Raw genomic sequence first — 17,959 nt, forward strand, 5'->3', positions numbered from 1 at the left:
GCATTTTTGCTTAAAACTAACGTTATTTTCTCTAAAAAGTATGAAGAGAAGGTTTTCTTGTACATCATAATTTTGTTACATTTTAAAGGCTCCGAATCATTTATGCTAAGAAAGCAGACAAGAGAGACACTTCAGGTGGCATTGATCTTGGAGAAGAGCAGCACGTGTCGGCCACCCCCACAGCAGGACGCAAGCGAAGAAGGAAGGGCGGGGACAGTGACGCTGATGGCAACAAGGAGGAGGAGGAGGAAGACAAGGAAGACAAAAAAGGAAAGAAAACTGATGTCTGTGAAGATGAGGTAATCAAGTTTAGGTAGATTTTATTACTTGACAAAGGTAACATAACATACTGAAAACAGAATTTGGGGGTCAGGTGGATTTGGGTTTGAATTCCATTTTGACGCTTACTTGCCTCAGTTTCTTCATCTGAAAACTGAATATTTATAACAATCACCTCGTAAAGTTTTTTGTGATGGTTTAATAATTGCCCACACATGGGATGGGCTTACACTGAATAAACAAAGTCAAGTTTTTCTTTTTATAGAACATATTGAGAGTTCTTCAAAGAACCATGTAGATTCTTAATTTCAGTTATCGTCTTTCATTCTGGTAAAATACTAGCTTATATGTGTACAATACTTGATGCCTTGAAAGTATTGTCACATTTAGTGAAACTGATGTATTTCTCAAGCATCAGTTTATTATGTGCCTCGCTCTGGGCACTTTTGATCAAAGATGAGTAAGGTACCGAAAGTCCTCTCTTAACTTGCAGTCTCACTGAGGAAGATTTGCCATAAGAAAATGTAATGTACTACATGTTAACTGCTTTGCCGGTGGTATTTATGCTGTGCTAGGCAGGCGGAAAGGAAGGGCATTGAACCTTTATGAGGAATAGGTCCTCAACGAAGGCTTTCTGGGCCCACTGGCTGAGGCTAAAAGGTGGGCTGAATGTTAACCTGGGGAAGAACCCATAGAGAAGTGCTCGGGCAGAAAGAACAGCATAAATGGACGTAGGAATCTGAAACCACGATGCGCCTTAAGTGACTGACAAGTGCTTCATTGTTATTAGAGAGCCTCCTAGCAACAACTGAACTAGGATTTACACTTTTTTGGTAGGAGGAAGCCATTGCTTCCTCTTTGTAAGTAACAGAATGACAGAGTCACACTTGCTTTTTTTAGTGGCTCACTGTGGCAGCTCCATGGAAAATAGAAGTAGATTTGGGGTAGGGCAAGATCAGAGGTGGGAAGGTCGGTCAGGAGGAGATGTTGCAAGAGTTTAATGAGTTGTAGGGTCCAAAATGAGCCCCATGGTAGTTGGGAAGAAGGAGGAAAAGATTTCAGTAAATACTTAGGAAGAAGAATGAGTAGTATTTGAACTGGTAGGTTGATGGAAGGGTAGGATTGATTCCCGACCATCTGGTTTGGGAGGCTGCATGGTATTCTTGCCATTAACTGAGTTAGAGAAATCAGGAGGAACAGAATAAATAGATAATAGAGGAGAAGGGGAGTGCAGAACAGATAATGGAAGACAAGAAACGATGGTGGGTTTATTTTGGACATGTTAAGTTTGAGGTGCCTTTGCAGCAGTTCTGCAGTAAGTTGGATATAAGAATCTGAAGCGTAAAGATGAGTTCAGTCATGAACGTATAGATCTGGAAGTTATTCACACAGACAGTAGTTTAAAATCATGAGGTGGGTGATTTCTGTACAGGGGGATTGGTTTAGGGAACAGAGTAGTAGACTGAAGTTGGAACCCCAGGGGATGTCAATATTTCAGAAGATCCCGTAGGGCTTCTTGTTGAAGAAGGAGCAGTCGTAGAGGTAGGAGATGTCTGTAATGGGTCAAGGATCTCTGAGGCCATCACCAGAGTCAGTGACTCACTAGGAAGATTCACACATCAGAATCAGCAGAGAGAAAAGGCGTGTGAGCCACAGCCCAGAGGAAACCAGACCCACACTGTTAAGAGTCTTTTCCCAGTGGAGTCACACAGGATAGGCTTAAGTCTTCTAGGAATGAGTTATGACAAGTATAAAACTCCCAGGAGAAAAACAGGTGTTCAGTATACACCCCATTAGCACAGTTGGGTTCCAGTGAGCCAGTCTATCAGTGTGGGAGGAAACCCTCTGAAATCCAAATTCCCAGACACCAGCCAGGGACCAGCCTTTTACGCAGGCCTTTCAAAGGAGAGCAGTCAGACCTGCAATGTCAGCTCTTTTCTACACATGTAGTAGTAGCAAAAATCAAGAAAACTGAACATTTCAAAAAGGAGGGAGTGCTAAACAATGTTAATGCAGCAGGAGTCTAGTGTGATGAGGATCGAAAGTGTCTGTGGGATCGGGCAAGGCAGAGGTCACTGGGGACCAGTGGCAGCATAGTCGTTAGTCGGGTCAGAGCAGGAGCTGGGCGGCGACGGATCGAGCACCGTAGAAGGTGAGGAGGTGAGATGACTTCTGTAAGCATTGTGCCTCAGAGGAAAAGGTGGTTCCTGAAGGGGGACAGATAACCAAGGATTACTCAGATGTGAAAGGCTAAATATGATTTCGGGTTGAAGGGAGTCAGTAAGAGAGGGGGTTGAAAATATAAAGAAAATAATCAACGGGGCAAGGTAGATAAACACTAGTAAAATTTACTAATTATTTAAATATCATTAATGTCTCTTAACCACATGTATCATTTAAAGTGACTTTTTAATTGAATTATAGTTAGATTATAGGGTTTCATTGAGCAAAATCCTGGCAAATGTATGTTATTAATGTGAGAAAACAGTTTAAAAACTTTTTAAGGTAATTTTAGGACCTATCAAGTCAAAATAACATTTCTTTAAAGTGATTTCAGAGTTATCTGTTATGATGAAGAACTGGTAGCCACTTATCAATTGCCTTAAAAAATTTAACTATTTAATGAGCCCAATGATAAGATAGATACATTATTCCTCAAAAAGTAGGTTTAGATTCTTGATTAAAGTTTAGGGAGAGTGCCAGGAATTAAAACTCCATGGAAGATGCATTTCAGGGAGCCTTTCCCTTGAGACCCGTGTGATCGCTTTCAGTTAGAAGGTCCTGCCCTTGACTAAGTCCATCCCCCTTTGTCTCAAAGATGATTCCCTCTTCTCCACACTCCTCATTCCTTCAGCACATGGAGTCTGTATACCTAAACCTTAGAATTGTGTTGAAACCTATGTGAGCTCTAACTTCACAAGTTGGCCTGGTAACAGGTTATGTGGATGATTGAACTTTGACACACAGGGACATACAATGGCCTCTGTTTTGGTTGGGAAATCATGGAGAACCACAGCAGAGACAAGTTCTTTGTGCCTAGTCTCCTTGCCTTTCTCTCTGACCTTTCAAGTTCTACACATCTCTTAAAATTATAAGGACTATTAGTCAAAACTGCTTTGCTTTAAACAAACCTTAGTAGACACTTTACTTCCTTTTCATCTTAGGGAGAGTCTTAGAAACAGCACTAAGTTTATTTGACTGATGCATAGTTACTTTGATGTCTTTTGCAAGTATTTTTTATTACTGTTGCTTGAATTGTATTTTTGTGTAAGCATATTATCAAACATTTGCCCTGCGAGTCAAAAGATCACTTTAGAACCATACAGACATGCAATTATGTAATTATCTATTTGAGAGTCATTGGGCCTGTTCTCTTTTAAGGCTTCTTTCCTGAAGTAGAAATTGTGTTACTGTTAGCACAAATAGTATGCCTAAATGCCTCTGTAACTTGCTCCCCTAAACTGGATGAGAAGTAGATAAATGATAGCTAATACTAAAGCTACTGAGGCTTTCTTTTCATTTCCTTTTGTTGGGGAGATAACTATACTCATCCAGAAATACCTGCTCATGAGTGGCTGGTGGCAGTGTGGCTTTTTAAAAATGCTTCTAGAAAATGAGCACCAGAAACAAATTTTACTTTTTTAAACCTAAGAGGTACCTGCATTTTCTAGATACAATTTTCAGAAAGAGGGAAAGTAACCAGTTTGCACACTGTGTGCCTGGAAGTTTGCTGGTTACTTTCAGATTTGTTCTTCTCAGCCCTCACAGATGCCCCCATGTTACAGGAAATGTTGTTACCAATCTACAGGTAAGGAAATAGTCTTAGAAGAGTTAAGTAGTTTGCCCATAGGAAGTAGCGTGGCTAAGATACAAAGAAAATACATGTACCTTTTACTTGATGCTTTCCCTCTAAAACATATAATTTGGTGGTTGTTTTCCTATATTCATTTTCTAGAGGGAAAAATTTCATGTAATCACCAGTAAAGTACCACTTATGAAATTAGTAATATATATTGTACGGATTATTTTTCTCCTAAAAGCTCAATGTGTTCAAAATATAATTTACCTTCTTTGCCCTAAAAATGACTCCTTCGGTGAATGGTACCAGTATTTTTGCAGTCTCCCAGATTTAAACTCTTACCATAATTTACTCCTTCCTTTGTCTCCCTCACCCCTCTCTGCCTCATACCCATGAGTTGCCATGACTTAACATTTCTAATTAGGTAATAATCTCTTACATCCATTTGCTTTTCTCCGTTTCTGTTTCTTTTACCTATGTAAGTCCCACATTCTCCCTCCCTCTTGAATCACTGCAGTGGAATACTAACCAGATTTGACAATGTTAATCCTTTCCCTGCTCCAGGACATCTTAGAACTATTACCATATTATCTTTGTAAGCATAGTTCTCACGTTTAACCTCCCTCAAAGGATCACGTTATTGACCATGGTCAAGCATTTATAGCTCTAGATCGTTTAACCCTGAACTCATCCTTGCCTCATCTCCTGTCTTACCTCTTCATGTACCTTTCATGTCAAGATACATCATACTCTTTCTGGAATGCCCTGCCCTTTCTCTGATTGATCAAATCCGAACCACTCTTCGGTAGCTAATTAAGACACAACTTCTTCCATGTAGCCTCTCCTGGTAAAGATTCCCACTAAAAGTAATCTCACCCTCTCCTGAACTCCATGACTCTTAAATCTCTACCTCTTTTGGGGTCCCTATGGCTTCCTCTGTGTAGTGGTTTTTATTTTCATAGTGTGATGTGCATGTGTCTCCCTACCAGATTATTAGTTTACAAAGAACCGAGAGCTGAGGCTTACTCATTTCCATAGGGCCTATCCTAGTGCTTTGCATATAGGAGGCCTTCATTAAATATCCACTGATTGATTGAATAAATCTTAAAACCGGTAAATGATACAGTATTTTGTCATGTATAGGATGAAGGTGACCAAGCAGCAAGTGTTGAAGAGCTAGAAAAACAGATTGAAAAGCTGAGTAAAGTAAGCACTTTTCAGATTATAGCTTACATCATTTTTGCAGTGTTTTAAAAATCCACCTTGTATGGGATTCCTTTTTTGTGACTGCTAAATAAAAGCAAGCTTCTTGTAAGTAATTAAAATGGAGGGCTGCAGAAACATTCTCACAATTAAACTGTAAAAGTTTCTTGCCAATGTTAAAGGCCTCCCTCTTAAGACATGGTACTAACTTAATCAAGAGCTATATTCTTTAGCTCTTTATTTAAATACAAAATATCAATAAATTAATTCTTGGAATTCATTACTTTTAAAATTCAGTCAGATTTCATGGTAATAGTTTCAGCATCCTGTGTTTTATTTTACATTAGTGTATTTGTGGGTTTTATTTGCACTGGATCTATAAACTGTATATGTATGTACTTCTCATGTAAAACTGAATTTCAGTAGCATTAGTGAAGTATTTCAGGATTAGTATTATGAGATATCTGCATTTTATGTCATTAGATTCATCATACAGTTATTCCAGAATTTAGTCATGTGCTGCCTAAGGTTTGCAGCATGAGTATAAAAATTGGCAAATACAGGTATATGTGAGTGTTATTTGTTACACACTGTAATCATTAGAATTGAGCCAATTTTCTTTGGCTCAGTGAAACAATTGATCACATTGTTTAATACCAAATATAAGACATGCTTTACTATAAGATATCTAATAAAACAAAACATTTTTAATCCTTGGCAACAAAAATATTTTAATTACCCTCTAAGTAATTTCTGTCTTTACAACTGTTACTGGAACTGAAGTCAGACGTGTGATATTAGTTCTTTTGCTGCCTTTCTTCAATAGTGAAATCTAGCTGCTCTAAAGCCATGATAAGTATAAAGTCACTTAAATATCAATTTTTAAAGCGCTTAACACCCATAGCGTAATTGTATGCATCATTTTTTAACAGCAACAGAGTCAGTACAGAAGGGAGCTCTTTGATGCGTCTCACTCTTTACGTTCGATGATGTTTGGCCAGGATCGTTACAGACGTCGGTACTGGATTTTTCCCCAGTGTGGGGGGATTTTTGTAGAAGGCATGGAGAGCGCTGCAGGTAGGAGCCATTAATCTGTTACAAAGTAATATAACAAACCATACGTTTTAAAACCCTGTTACTCCTTCGATATATTGTGTGCTTCCAGAATCAAGTGTGCATTGTGGATAAACATTGTAAAACCTTGTTTTTCATTTCTTTTGAACTCATAATGCCCCTTTCACTGATAAATATTCCTTTCCAGTCCATGATTTGTTTTCTGCACTTTCTGACATCCACCCATTTAGTGGACCCAGATCTTTACCTGTATTGTACTGTGTAGCTGCTGCTCCATTTCTCTTCCTTCCCACTGTCAAATTTTCCAACATGTGCTTTACTATTCAACCTTTGCAGCAACCACCCATCCTGACGGTAGCCCTGGAGGTAAACTGCTTAAATCTAAGACCCTTAGCATAAGACTCATTCATCTTGAAGTCTTGTATGTGTTTGAAATTTGTGATTACCTTCTTCTCCATTAAACTTCCTACTTTCTTAGGTATTATCACACATCCTTCATATTCTACCTTTAGACTCTGCTTTTCTGGCTCCGTTTCTGTTAAATTAACTAGCACAGTAAACAGTACGTTTATAGGCCTGGTAAACTGTCTTGAATTGAATGTTTCAGAATACTATGTCTGGGCATTTTCAAATGCTTAGATTCTGATGGGGCCACAGTGTCAAGTCAGTGCTTACATGTAGCCATTGCCGCAGGGTGGTGTAGGGAGGCAAAAACTTCTTTCAACTCGTTTTTTTTGAATACTCAGTATGTGCCAGGCATTTCTGGGCACTGAAAGTTCAAAGATAAACAAAACATTAGTCCATGCCATCCGTGTAGATGTTTAACAGTCCAATGTAAAGAAGGGACTGATTAATCACATAGGTGTCTAGAACAGGTACTATATAACACTGTAACTACCCTTGGGGCACAAAGGACAGTTAATAATTGAAAATGGTTTAGAATAGTGGCTGGCAGGTAAATATTGTTGGCATATAACAAGCAGTGTTACTCTGCTGCACAGTAATTTATTTCTTGTGGATTCAAAGTATGTGAAGAATGAGTATAAAATCGTGTGTTGGAATGATGCATTCAAGTCATGGTCTGCCTTCCCAGGGTAAAAGTTGCTGATAGAGAGAGAATCAGGGAGGGCACTTAGAGGCTTCAGTTGTGTTTATTTTTAAAGATTGATGTGGATGGGTCAGAATGTTAATTAAATAGGAGAGTGTAGTGAGTTCTTTTTTTAACTGATTGCTTAAAATATTTAAACATAAAAATATTTTAAAGCATGGAAAACATAAACTAAGTAACTAATAAATCAATAAGTAAGTGGGACTGTCATACTAATAAGCCCCTGAACAGCAAAAGAAAACAAAACATGAACAGAATGAAAAGGCAATCTACTAAATGGGAAAAAAATATATGCAAATCATATATCTGATAAAGGCCTGATATCCAAAGTATATAAAGAACTCAATAGCAAATATGACTCAGTAGCAAAATAAACAATCTGAAGATCTCAATAGACATTTTCCCAAAGAAGACACACAGATGGCCACAAGTACCTGAAAAGATGGTCAACATCATTCATTGTCACGGAAATACAAACTACATTAGATACCGCCTCATCCTGTTAGAGTGGTTCTTATCAAAAAGACAAGAAATAAGTGTTGGTGAGGATGTGGAGAGAAGGGAGCTCTTGGGTACTGTTGGTGGGAATGTAAATTGTTGCAGCCACTATTGGAAACAGTATAGAGGTTCCTCAAAAAAGTTAGAACTAGCATATGACCCAGCACTTTCACCTGTGGGTACTTATCAAAACAAATGAAAATGTAAACTCAAAACAATATCTGCATCCCCATGTTCATTGCAGCACTATTTGCAATAGCCAAGATAGGGGACCAACCTAAGTGTCTGTTGGAAGCCTAGTAAGGGCTGGAAAGAGCAGGGGATTATGTGAAATTGGTGATAGAAAAACTATCTTAAAAACCTCTGTATACTTAACATCCTTATAAACTTCCAAGTTTTTAAAAATAATTTTACATTTTAGTGAGAGGTTTAACTGTCTATAAGTAAGAATTTGGATATTAAAGTTAATGACCCCATGAATAGGCTATTAAACTGTATCACCTCCGAAATCCCCTACTAGTCTCAGACCTAGTGTGGTTGGTTGATCTGTTTGTTTTTGGATATATGAAAGTGACTTTCGAGATACTAGTTCTCAGAATAAATCAAGCACAAATATTAGTACTTCCTTGCTAGCTAGTAACTTGTACAAAATTAAGGAAATTTGCGAGCTTTGGATATATGAATAAATAAATTATGATACCCATATAAGAATATTATGCAGCTGATTGAAGGAAAATGTGGTACAGTTCTATGTTTCACCACGGAAAGCAATCTAAGGTATATAGTGAAAATAGTAAAGTCATCCTTTTATTTCATCATCCAAAAAGTATTTATTGAGCCCCAGTTTCATAGCAGCCACCATGTTAGGTAGCTGGGATCCTGTAAAAGCAATATAAACATTGCTCTGCCTTTAAGTAATGTTTGTTGAGTTAAATTGTAGTGTGTGGGTGGGGTATGGAATGAAATATTTAAAAATTAGCAGGTTAATGTGTATAATGGTAAATTCTGCAAAAGAAACATATAGGATGATGATATTCTAAGGTGAATAATAAGATGGGGACCCTACTTGAAATAGAGTAATCAGGGAAAACCTTTATGAATAAGTGATACTTAATCTGAAACATGAATGGTAAGGAGCCAGTCAACAAAACAGGATTTCAGGCAGAGGAACACCCAGTGCAAAGGCCCCAAGAAAGGAAATAACTTACCAAGTTTGAGAAGCTGAAAAAAGGGAGAAAGGTGAGCAAGGTTAGCAAGGACAAGAGTGGTTTTCAGGAACCAGATCATACATTGTTGGCGGCCTTGCTTAGGCATTTGGATTTTATCTGAATAAAAATGTTGCAGAAAACAGTAGCATCCCATTTATGTAACAGCACAAACTAATAGTCATATGCATGCATGTAAGATTTCCCAAAGGATGTATGGACATGATTGATTAAGCAGTTACATCTGAAGATTAGAAATAGGAACTGAGGGAGTAGGGCAGGAAAGGGTTACTTTATCCTCTCATTACTGAATATTTTACTGTGAACATACATCGTTTTTCAAATTAAATTAAGTAGGTTTATATTTTTCTAACACTTCTTATAAATTATTTTTACAACACTGGTAAAAAATATGGACAAGAAGTTCACAAAGGAGAAATACCTATTATCCTACAGAAAAATATCCAGTCTTATTAATGATCAGAAAAAAAATTCTCACCTCCTGGATATTGCCAAAGACAAAAGTTATTGATAGTCTTCAGTTTCATTGAGGGTGTAGGCAAACAGATGCTCTTGTGTAAGTATGATTGTATATTGATCTAGACTTTCTGGAAGGCAATTTGACAATATATTTCAAAAACTCTGAAAAGTAATATCTTAGGACTCAAGTTTTTTCTGGAAATATATCCTAAGGAAGTAAATCAGGACAAAAAATATCCAAAGACACAGATCTAAGATCATTCATCATTTATAGCATTGTTTATAATAATGAATAATTGGACCCTATTAATAACTATCAATAGAAGATTGATTTATGATATATTCCACTGAATATAGTAATTACAATTTATGGTATAGGTATATATTTATTGACACATCAGAATATTTAAAGAGTATTATTCAGTACAACATACAGGTTGGAAAACTGTAAAACAGGATTTCATGTGTGCATAGAGAACTCCTGGAAAAATTAATACAAAAATGTTAGTAGTTTGTATATTATGGCTTTTAATATTTTTTATTATTGTAATTTTTTGTGGTTAATTACAAAATTACATAATTTTTTCCAATGAGCGTAACAAGCTAGTCTATAAAAGAAAAAAAGAGTATTAAGTAAGCTAGAGAAATTTGTTAAAGTATTTATGCATATGACTTGATAAATAGCAATATAGTATGGTTTGATGTAGAGGAACTGATCTTCGTAATGCTTTTGGATTTTGTAGGGCTGAAAGAAATTGCAAAACAAAGAAAAAAACTAAAAAAAGCAGAAAGCATCCAGATCAAAGAAATATTTGATACTTATGACGACACTTTAAATTGTTCAAATCCAGATCATTGTGAGCAAAAGGAAGATCCTAACGAAAAAGATAACACAAATCTAATTCTTCAGAAACCTGGCTCTTTTTCCAAATTAAGCAAACTTTTAGAAGTAGCTAAGGTGCCTCCTGAGTCAGATGTAACGACCCCCAAACCAAACAGCGGTGCAGATGGGTGCGCACTGCGTCACCAGAACAGTGGGAGACACTCACCGGGCAGCATGCTGCCAACGGTGACACAGAACAGCATGGAAAAGACAGACTCGAATCTGTTCAGTACTGGTTCAGGTGGTGCAGGCAAGGTCTACAGTCCTCTCCCCAGTGACCAGTTGTTATTGCCAAGAACACCTTGGGAGGACACTTCCCTTACCCATGCCGATGCGCCAACTGCTTTTTCACCAACTCCTCAGGCCCAGCCGCCTTCTAAGTCACCTTCGCCTGCCCCAGCTCCTCTTCTTGGATCATCTTCAGCTCAAAATCCTGTTGGCCTAAACCCATTTGCTTTATCGCCTCTTCAGGTTAGTGCTACTAATTGTAACTCATTTTTATGTAGCTGTATTTAACGTCTGAGTCCATCAAAATTTTCACTAAAGGAGAATCAGTTGAATATTTACAATATAATTCCTGCCACAGTTTGAGAACTGAAGAGAGTCAGAATTGTCTATCACCAGGCTTCATCGGAACTACTGGGTTCTAGGAGTCTAAGGCAAAGCCTTCCTTTATAATTTTGTAACTTGTTACTGTTACAGTACCTCTAAAAGGGAAATTACTTTGGGGAGCAAATAAGATGGAATTTAATGTTGCTGCTATAGTATTTAGTTTTCCTCCAATTGAGGTAAATGAAAATATATTTTCAGAATTTTAAAAATTTCAGATTCTAAACATTTTTCCTGACTTCTTAGATTGTTCTACTTTTAAAATATTTTCTTTTTCCAGATGAAAAGTGGAGTACCTGTGATGGGACTCCAGTTTTGTGGGTGGCCCACGGGCCTGCTTACTTCCAGTATTCCATTTCCACCACCTGTCCCTAGTGTGGGATCGAGGTTGGGACTGTCAGAGGGAAACGCTGATGCATTCTTGACTCCCAGTGTTGGGTCAAACAAAAGTGAGTCTCTAGTACCACAGAACGAAAAAGTCTCTTCGACTCAACCTGCAGCTCTTGAAGTAGCCAAACCAGTAGATTATCCTAGTCCAAAGCCTATTCCAGAAGGTGGGTACCTTGAGAGGGTTTGCTGTAGCCACTTACTTTATTGTATTGTTACAGATCTCTATATTATAGCTGAATCTTTGATGCTTTTATATAGTCATAAATTTTTTCATTTGTGTCATGCCATTAATTCATATTCTGAATATCTGTAAATGCCCTACATGTTTATCTTGACTTAGAAATGCAGTTTGGCTGGTGGAGAATTATTGACCCAGAGGATTTAAAAGCTTTGCTCAAAGTGCTACATCCCAGAGGAATAAGAGAAAAGGCATTACAAAAACAAATTCAGGAACACCTGGATTACATCACTCAAGCCTGCATCAAGAATAAGGATGGTAGGCACCTAAAAGAGATTTCTGCTCTCTTGCTTAGTTATGAGAAGTAATTCTTTTATCTTAAAGCATATTTTAGTATTTCTTAATCTTAATTTATTACTAATAGGCTTTTTTTTTCTTATTTTGCCCAAAAACAATTTACATTTTCTTAAATTGGTACTACTTTTGATAATTTGTTACAACCTGCAGACATACTGTTCTGTTTCTAAAGAAGAGTACTTATTGCTCCTTTTGCAAGAGTCAGCTGCCTTACTTATTCACAAGTGAATTTGTGTGTGTTAAATGTACTTGTATGTGTTACCCTGGAATTTCATTCACATTCTGGAAGAAATCATTGAGAGATAAAGTGGATTTTAAAATAAATTTCCTTTCAAATATAGTTACCATTATTGAATTAAATGAAAATGAAGAAAACCAGGTAACTCGAGATATTGTGGAGAACTGGTCAGTAGAAGAACAAGCAATGGAAGTGGATTTGAGGATTCTTCAACAGGTAGAAGATCTGGAAAGGAGAGTCGCATCAGCAAGTTTGCAAGTAAAGGTAAAATTGACTTGGAATAAAATCTGTTTTTAGAATAATGGAAGGTAACTAATATTTATTGTATGCCTGATACATGCCAGTTACTGCGCTAAATGTTCTCACTTTGATTAATTTCCCCCCGTCTTACAGGTAAGGAACAACACTCAGAGTAAGTAACCTGTCAGTGGTCATAATATAGTAAGTGGCTAAATGTGGGATCAAACCAGCTCTGTCCTCCCGAGTTCTTCTTACTAAACCTTGCCCACCTCCTCAGTGGCATTAGAAATATCATTTCTGGTCTGCAGTTCTTCACCACAAGCAGGATTTCATAGTTTCAGCCACGATAAATGTAATGGCAAACTACTTCTGCAATGTTTCTATGTGCCTGGTAATTGTCTTCTATGCAAGCCATGTTATATAGCCATGTTACATGTTGAACTTTCACTCTATGATTTAAAACTGCTAATTTTAAAATACGTTATGTTGTGCTGCACATACTCACATCCTATGTATATATGTAAAGTTTTAATTATTTATTGACTGGGCATTACCATGTCACAGCAATGATTGAAACTAAAGGACAACAAAAGAAAAGCTTCACCTTTGTGCAAAAATTTTTGGTTTTAAAAAGAATATAAATGTCTCTTCTCAACTGATAATGTGATGTCTCTGAGAATAAATGGATGGATGATGAATAAGCATGAGACACTTGAAAAGGCTTAGAAAATGTAGTTTCTGTGTAATTTGATTGAATATTTCATATTTCACTCAGAATGTGAGACTTATGCCATGATACTGTTCTACCATGATTACAAATTAGCTGCATTAATTACTTTAAAACTTTGGAGGATCTCATCTCAAAAAATGTCATTTTTTCAGAGCTAACAAAATGTCCCTTTTTTTACCACAGACATAGTTACCAACTTAGGGGAACAAATTTACCATTTACTGAAATTGTGCTAGCAAACTATATGTATCCTCCTCCTGGTACTATAATACAATATAAAAATGCCTCACTTACCTGGCATCTTCAACAAATGAACTCTTTCTTCTACACAAGTTAATTTTCTGGAGAAATGAAAATTATTCTATTTAGTGCCATCATTTTTTAACATCTGTGTTAGATCGCTTAGGTTACCATTACCCTGCCTTTTTAAATTGAGAATAGTGAGTTTGATTTAAATTCTCTTGGTGACACCGGATCATCAGTATGAAGACCAATTATTGGGTAATGATTCCCTCAGGGACTGTGAAGAGGTTTTTAAAAGGCCCTAGTGTGCTTTACCTTTTAAACTACTACATCTGCTTTCCATAGTCTGTCTTCATCATCTCTCATGGTTGGTTGTTACTACTTGCTGGTTTGAATTTGGTTAGTTCTACTATCCCTGTTTTCCTCCCATAACCATCTCCCTCTGGTTTGAATTTGCCAGTTCTAATTGGCTGTTGGTTGGAAAAGCATATCATCAGCTTTTTGAAATTGTATGTAAAGTCAGAGCGTGGGCCTAACGTTTTCCTGGGGACATACTGAGATCTTGGTTTATTGACCTTATCACATTACCGACTGCTTAGATGTTCTTGCCCATGTTCTCACTAGCTAAGATAAATGAAATTGGTTTTTTAAGTGAGATGCTCTAACATCCTATTAATACAGTATTATGGGATTATTATGGATTTTTTAAAGAAATGAATTATAATTATATTAGTCTTGAGGAATCTAAAACAACAAGTGATGGAAATAACCACAAAACATTTTACCATCTATAAAAGATTTAATGATTTTTTTTCCTAAAAACAAAATATTTATGTGGTCAGCCCTGGGAACCAGCCATTGTGAAGACACATTAAGCAGGTGGCCTTGGTACTACTTAGATGCATTCATTTCTATTTTCAATATTGCTGATAATATGGAAATTCTGTTTTATATTGTAGGAAAATCTGCAAGAATCTAGTTCTGATTCTGTAGAAAGCCGAATTACTCTTCTAGCTCCTGTAAACACAGTTCCTGTGTCTCTCTTTCAGTTTTCTCTTTTATAAGTTGAATAATTCCTTCAGCCATCAGTCCAGTGAAATGGTTTCCAGGTGCACGGTTCTCTTCTGATTAAACGGCAGTGTCTATATTCTTAAAATGTACCCCTCACTATACACAGAGATGCCTAATGTGTTCATGGGACTTTTACTTCCCTTAAACTGGCACTATACTTCTCTTCATGCCAATTTGTACTAGCTTTTTAACATCCAAACCATACCGTTGCTAAACTGAGTATGCATTCTTAGAAAAAAATCCTTCTGCATCTTTTATTGTGCTTTTAAGTGTGTTGTATCACATCCAATATTTCTTTGATTGGTTGCTTAAACTTCAAAGCTGAAATTTACATTTATCATTGTTCTATTTTTATTAATTTCATTTGGGTATATTTTTCAGCATATGAAACTATTTTTATCACAGTCCTGTCATAGAGAATATTAAACTTCCTTCCTAGTTAAGTCACCTGCATATTTAATAGTTGAACTGAGCTGTTCACAAGTATATTAACATGACAAGCCAAATATAGAGAGAGCCCTTAGAGAGTGGCAGTGAGGACCTTTTCTGAGGTGGTAAGCTGTGTCTGTCACAGGGCTTTGCAGACAATTTTCAACCATCCACCTTCTCAAATTCTAATCCAGTCCTCATTTTCTTGTCTTTTGCCTTGCAAAAATCAAGATGTGTTACATTTATAGGATTCCCTTGATTTAGCAATTTCAGATCCCTTTCAAAATACGGGACTGAGGTTCATTTGTCATGGCATATATGATGCAGTAATGTGTTGTATGTACCCTTTATAAATTCATCCATACTTTCTAAAAATGAATATTCTCTTGAGGTAAAGAGGAAGAATTCTGATATATAAGAAAAATAATTATCTCTAAAGAGATTTAATAAAAAGGATCATGTTCATTCTACTTTTTACTTAATATGCTTTTACAAAGTACCTATTCTACATCAGAGTGGACACCACAAAGTTGAATAAAATGTGGTTTCTCCCCTCAGAAAGCATTCCGTACAATAGGGCAATAATACATGTATACAGCCCTGCAGAATCTAGTAACGGATTGTGAAGACGTACAAAGTCATTCATGAATTTAGGACAGGGATACACTGATTCTCGTGAAGATAGGGGAAAGATCAAGGAAGATTGCCTGTAGAAGTCCAGATGGAACTTGAGAAGATGGAGAAGCTTTTGACAGAGAACAAGGAGTGCTACTAGGAAGAGTTAATAACTGGGCAGAGCACCAGGATCAGGAAGCTCAGGACATGTCTGTGGTGTGACAAGTCATGGAATTCGATTGCAGTGTAGGATGCCTGAATGGGAATATGAGCGAAAGAGGGAGATTGAGGTACTTGAATGTCATGGTAAACTGGACTTGACTGAACATTAGGAACTCTGAAGGGTTTTGAGCCAAAGGATCATTGTAAGCAAGCTGAATTATAAGACCATTCATTTATTCGATCAACATATATTTTGAGTGTCTAATATTTGCCTTCCCACTGCTGGAGATGAAATGAGTAAAAGTAGACATGGTCCCTGCCCTCAAGGAATTTAGAAGTAGAAAGATATTAATTAAATAATCACAGCAGTATCAGATTGTGACTGCCACAGGTATGGAATATCACATGGTTCTATGAGAGTCTGTAAGAGAGAGGCTTGCCTCCTAAAAGAGGTCAGGGAAGGGTTCCCTGAAGAAATAAATTCTCACGTGAGGGCCACAGGCTGAGTGGAGTCACTAACTAGGTGCAGAGGAGAGGGGAAAAGCTCTGCGGGCAAATGTAGCAGCTCATGCAGAGCTCCTGAGGCCAGGATGGGCAGTACAAGGGCCTGTGCAGGAGGAGTAGCAGAAGGAATGAAAAAACAGGAGGCACCAAGTCCCTGCTGTCGAGAGATTCCCATCTAAAGTGGGCCCGTGAAAGAACAAGCAGTTGGTGTGAAGTCCCTCGGAATACTTGGCTGATCTCCACTCTACCTCTCATAATATCAAAACTTGTTAAATTTTCTTCTTCAAACTTCTAACTTATTAATAATTTTCTTCCTTATTTTTACCTAGCATTAGGAAACACAAGGTAAAAACTTGTAGTAATGATCCTTGAGATCTGTTGGTGTCGGCTCTGTATTTTAAGTAAAGGTAATTCACCCATCAGGCATTTTAAGAGGAAACCATGATAACATTACTCTCTTGGTATATAGGGTTGGATGTGTCCAGAACCGGCATCAGAAAGGGAGGACTTGGTCTATTTTGAACATAAGTCATTTTCTAACTTGTGCAAGGAGCACGATGGAGAATTTACTGGCGAAGAAGAAAGCAGTGCGCATGCACTAGAGCGGAAGAGTGACAACCCCCTAGATATAGCTGTAACCAGGCTCTCTGAGTTGGAGCGAAACATTGAAAGAAGGTATCTGAAGAGCCCCTTAAGTACCACCATTCAGATCAAACTGGATAATGTGGGCACAGTTACTGTCCCTGCTCCTGCACCATCCATTAGTGGTGATGATGACAGGTAGGTTATTGAAATTAACTTGAAAAATTATTGTGCTTCTTTGCTAACTGGAGCCTTTTTTCTATTGCCTGTTATCTATGTATCTTCTTGTATGTCTGTGATCCACATGGATCATGCTATTTGCATGGTGCTTTGTAAAAAATGTTTTCTCTTTTGTTATGTGTGTTGATAATCCTGCGAAGTGATCTTACATTTACCTGATTGTGACTAAGCTTTGAGGCACGTAGCCACAGTCTGTGCACTACATCAAATTTAGTTGCTTAAACCTTATACTTATTGGCTGTTACATGTTTCATCATCACTTGGCTTTCAGTGTGATGATTGTTTCAGATTCAGTAACCGTAAGTGTGGACATGACCTACTTAATTTTTCTATATTTCAATGCAGAATTGAAGAGGACATTGTTCCCGGTCTCAGGGTATGGCGATGGGCATTATCAGAAGCTCGCAGTGCTGCACAGGTGGCTCTGTGCATTCAGCAGTTACAGAAATCCATAGCATGGGAAAAATCAATTATGAAAGCTGTAAGTGTTTTTATTTAAGAAATACTATAACTAGTTTACTCTGTCCTGTTTTTTTCCCAACCTCCAGATTTTTCTTAATTCTACATTTTTTACTGTCAGAATAATGTATGCTGTACCCGAGTTTTCTTAGTTCTTAAATGCTGTATGGTTTGATACTTTCCTCCTTGTTGTGAGCTTTTTGAAGTAATCAATCAAATGTGTTCATCTTTAATCTCGATTCTCCCTCCTTTAGATATTGTTTATAATGGACTGAAGTTGTCTTCTGTGTTCAGTCAGCATAATAGTTAATTATGTTGTTAATCTAATCATAGTTGTTAATGTAAATATTCTGAAGTTGTTAATCCAAATATTCTTTTGCTTT

General features: G+C 37.2%; 2 protein-coding genes across 4 annotated transcripts in view; one reads left to right on the forward strand and one right to left on the reverse strand.

Annotated features, from left to right (window-relative positions):
- The window catches only part of LOC118922216 (bromodomain adjacent to zinc finger domain protein 2B-like), a 107,954-nt gene that overhangs the window by 81,450 nt on the left and 8,545 nt on the right, over positions 1-17,959 (forward strand). The window contains exons 17-25 of the mRNA XM_057493669.1: positions 89-299; positions 5,222-5,284; positions 6,214-6,358; positions 10,390-11,000; positions 11,419-11,692; positions 11,869-12,024; positions 12,405-12,565; positions 16,765-17,075; positions 17,463-17,598. Of these exons, the coding sequence (XP_057349652.1) occupies positions 89-299; positions 5,222-5,284; positions 6,214-6,358; positions 10,390-11,000; positions 11,419-11,692; positions 11,869-12,024; positions 12,405-12,565; positions 16,765-17,075; positions 17,463-17,598 (2,068 nt within the window). The remainder of the gene's footprint in view (positions 1-88; positions 300-5,221; positions 5,285-6,213; positions 6,359-10,389; positions 11,001-11,418; positions 11,693-11,868; positions 12,025-12,404; positions 12,566-16,764; positions 17,076-17,462; positions 17,599-17,959) is intronic.
- The window catches only part of LOC130681195 (enoyl-CoA delta isomerase 2-like), a 133,494-nt gene that overhangs the window by 46,449 nt on the left and 69,086 nt on the right, over positions 1-17,959 (reverse strand). The window lies entirely within an intron of this gene.

Source organism: Manis pentadactyla, chromosome 16 (genome assembly GCF_030020395.1).
Source record: "Manis pentadactyla isolate mManPen7 chromosome 16, mManPen7.hap1, whole genome shotgun sequence".
NCBI lineage: Eukaryota > Metazoa > Chordata > Mammalia > Pholidota > Manidae > Manis > Manis pentadactyla.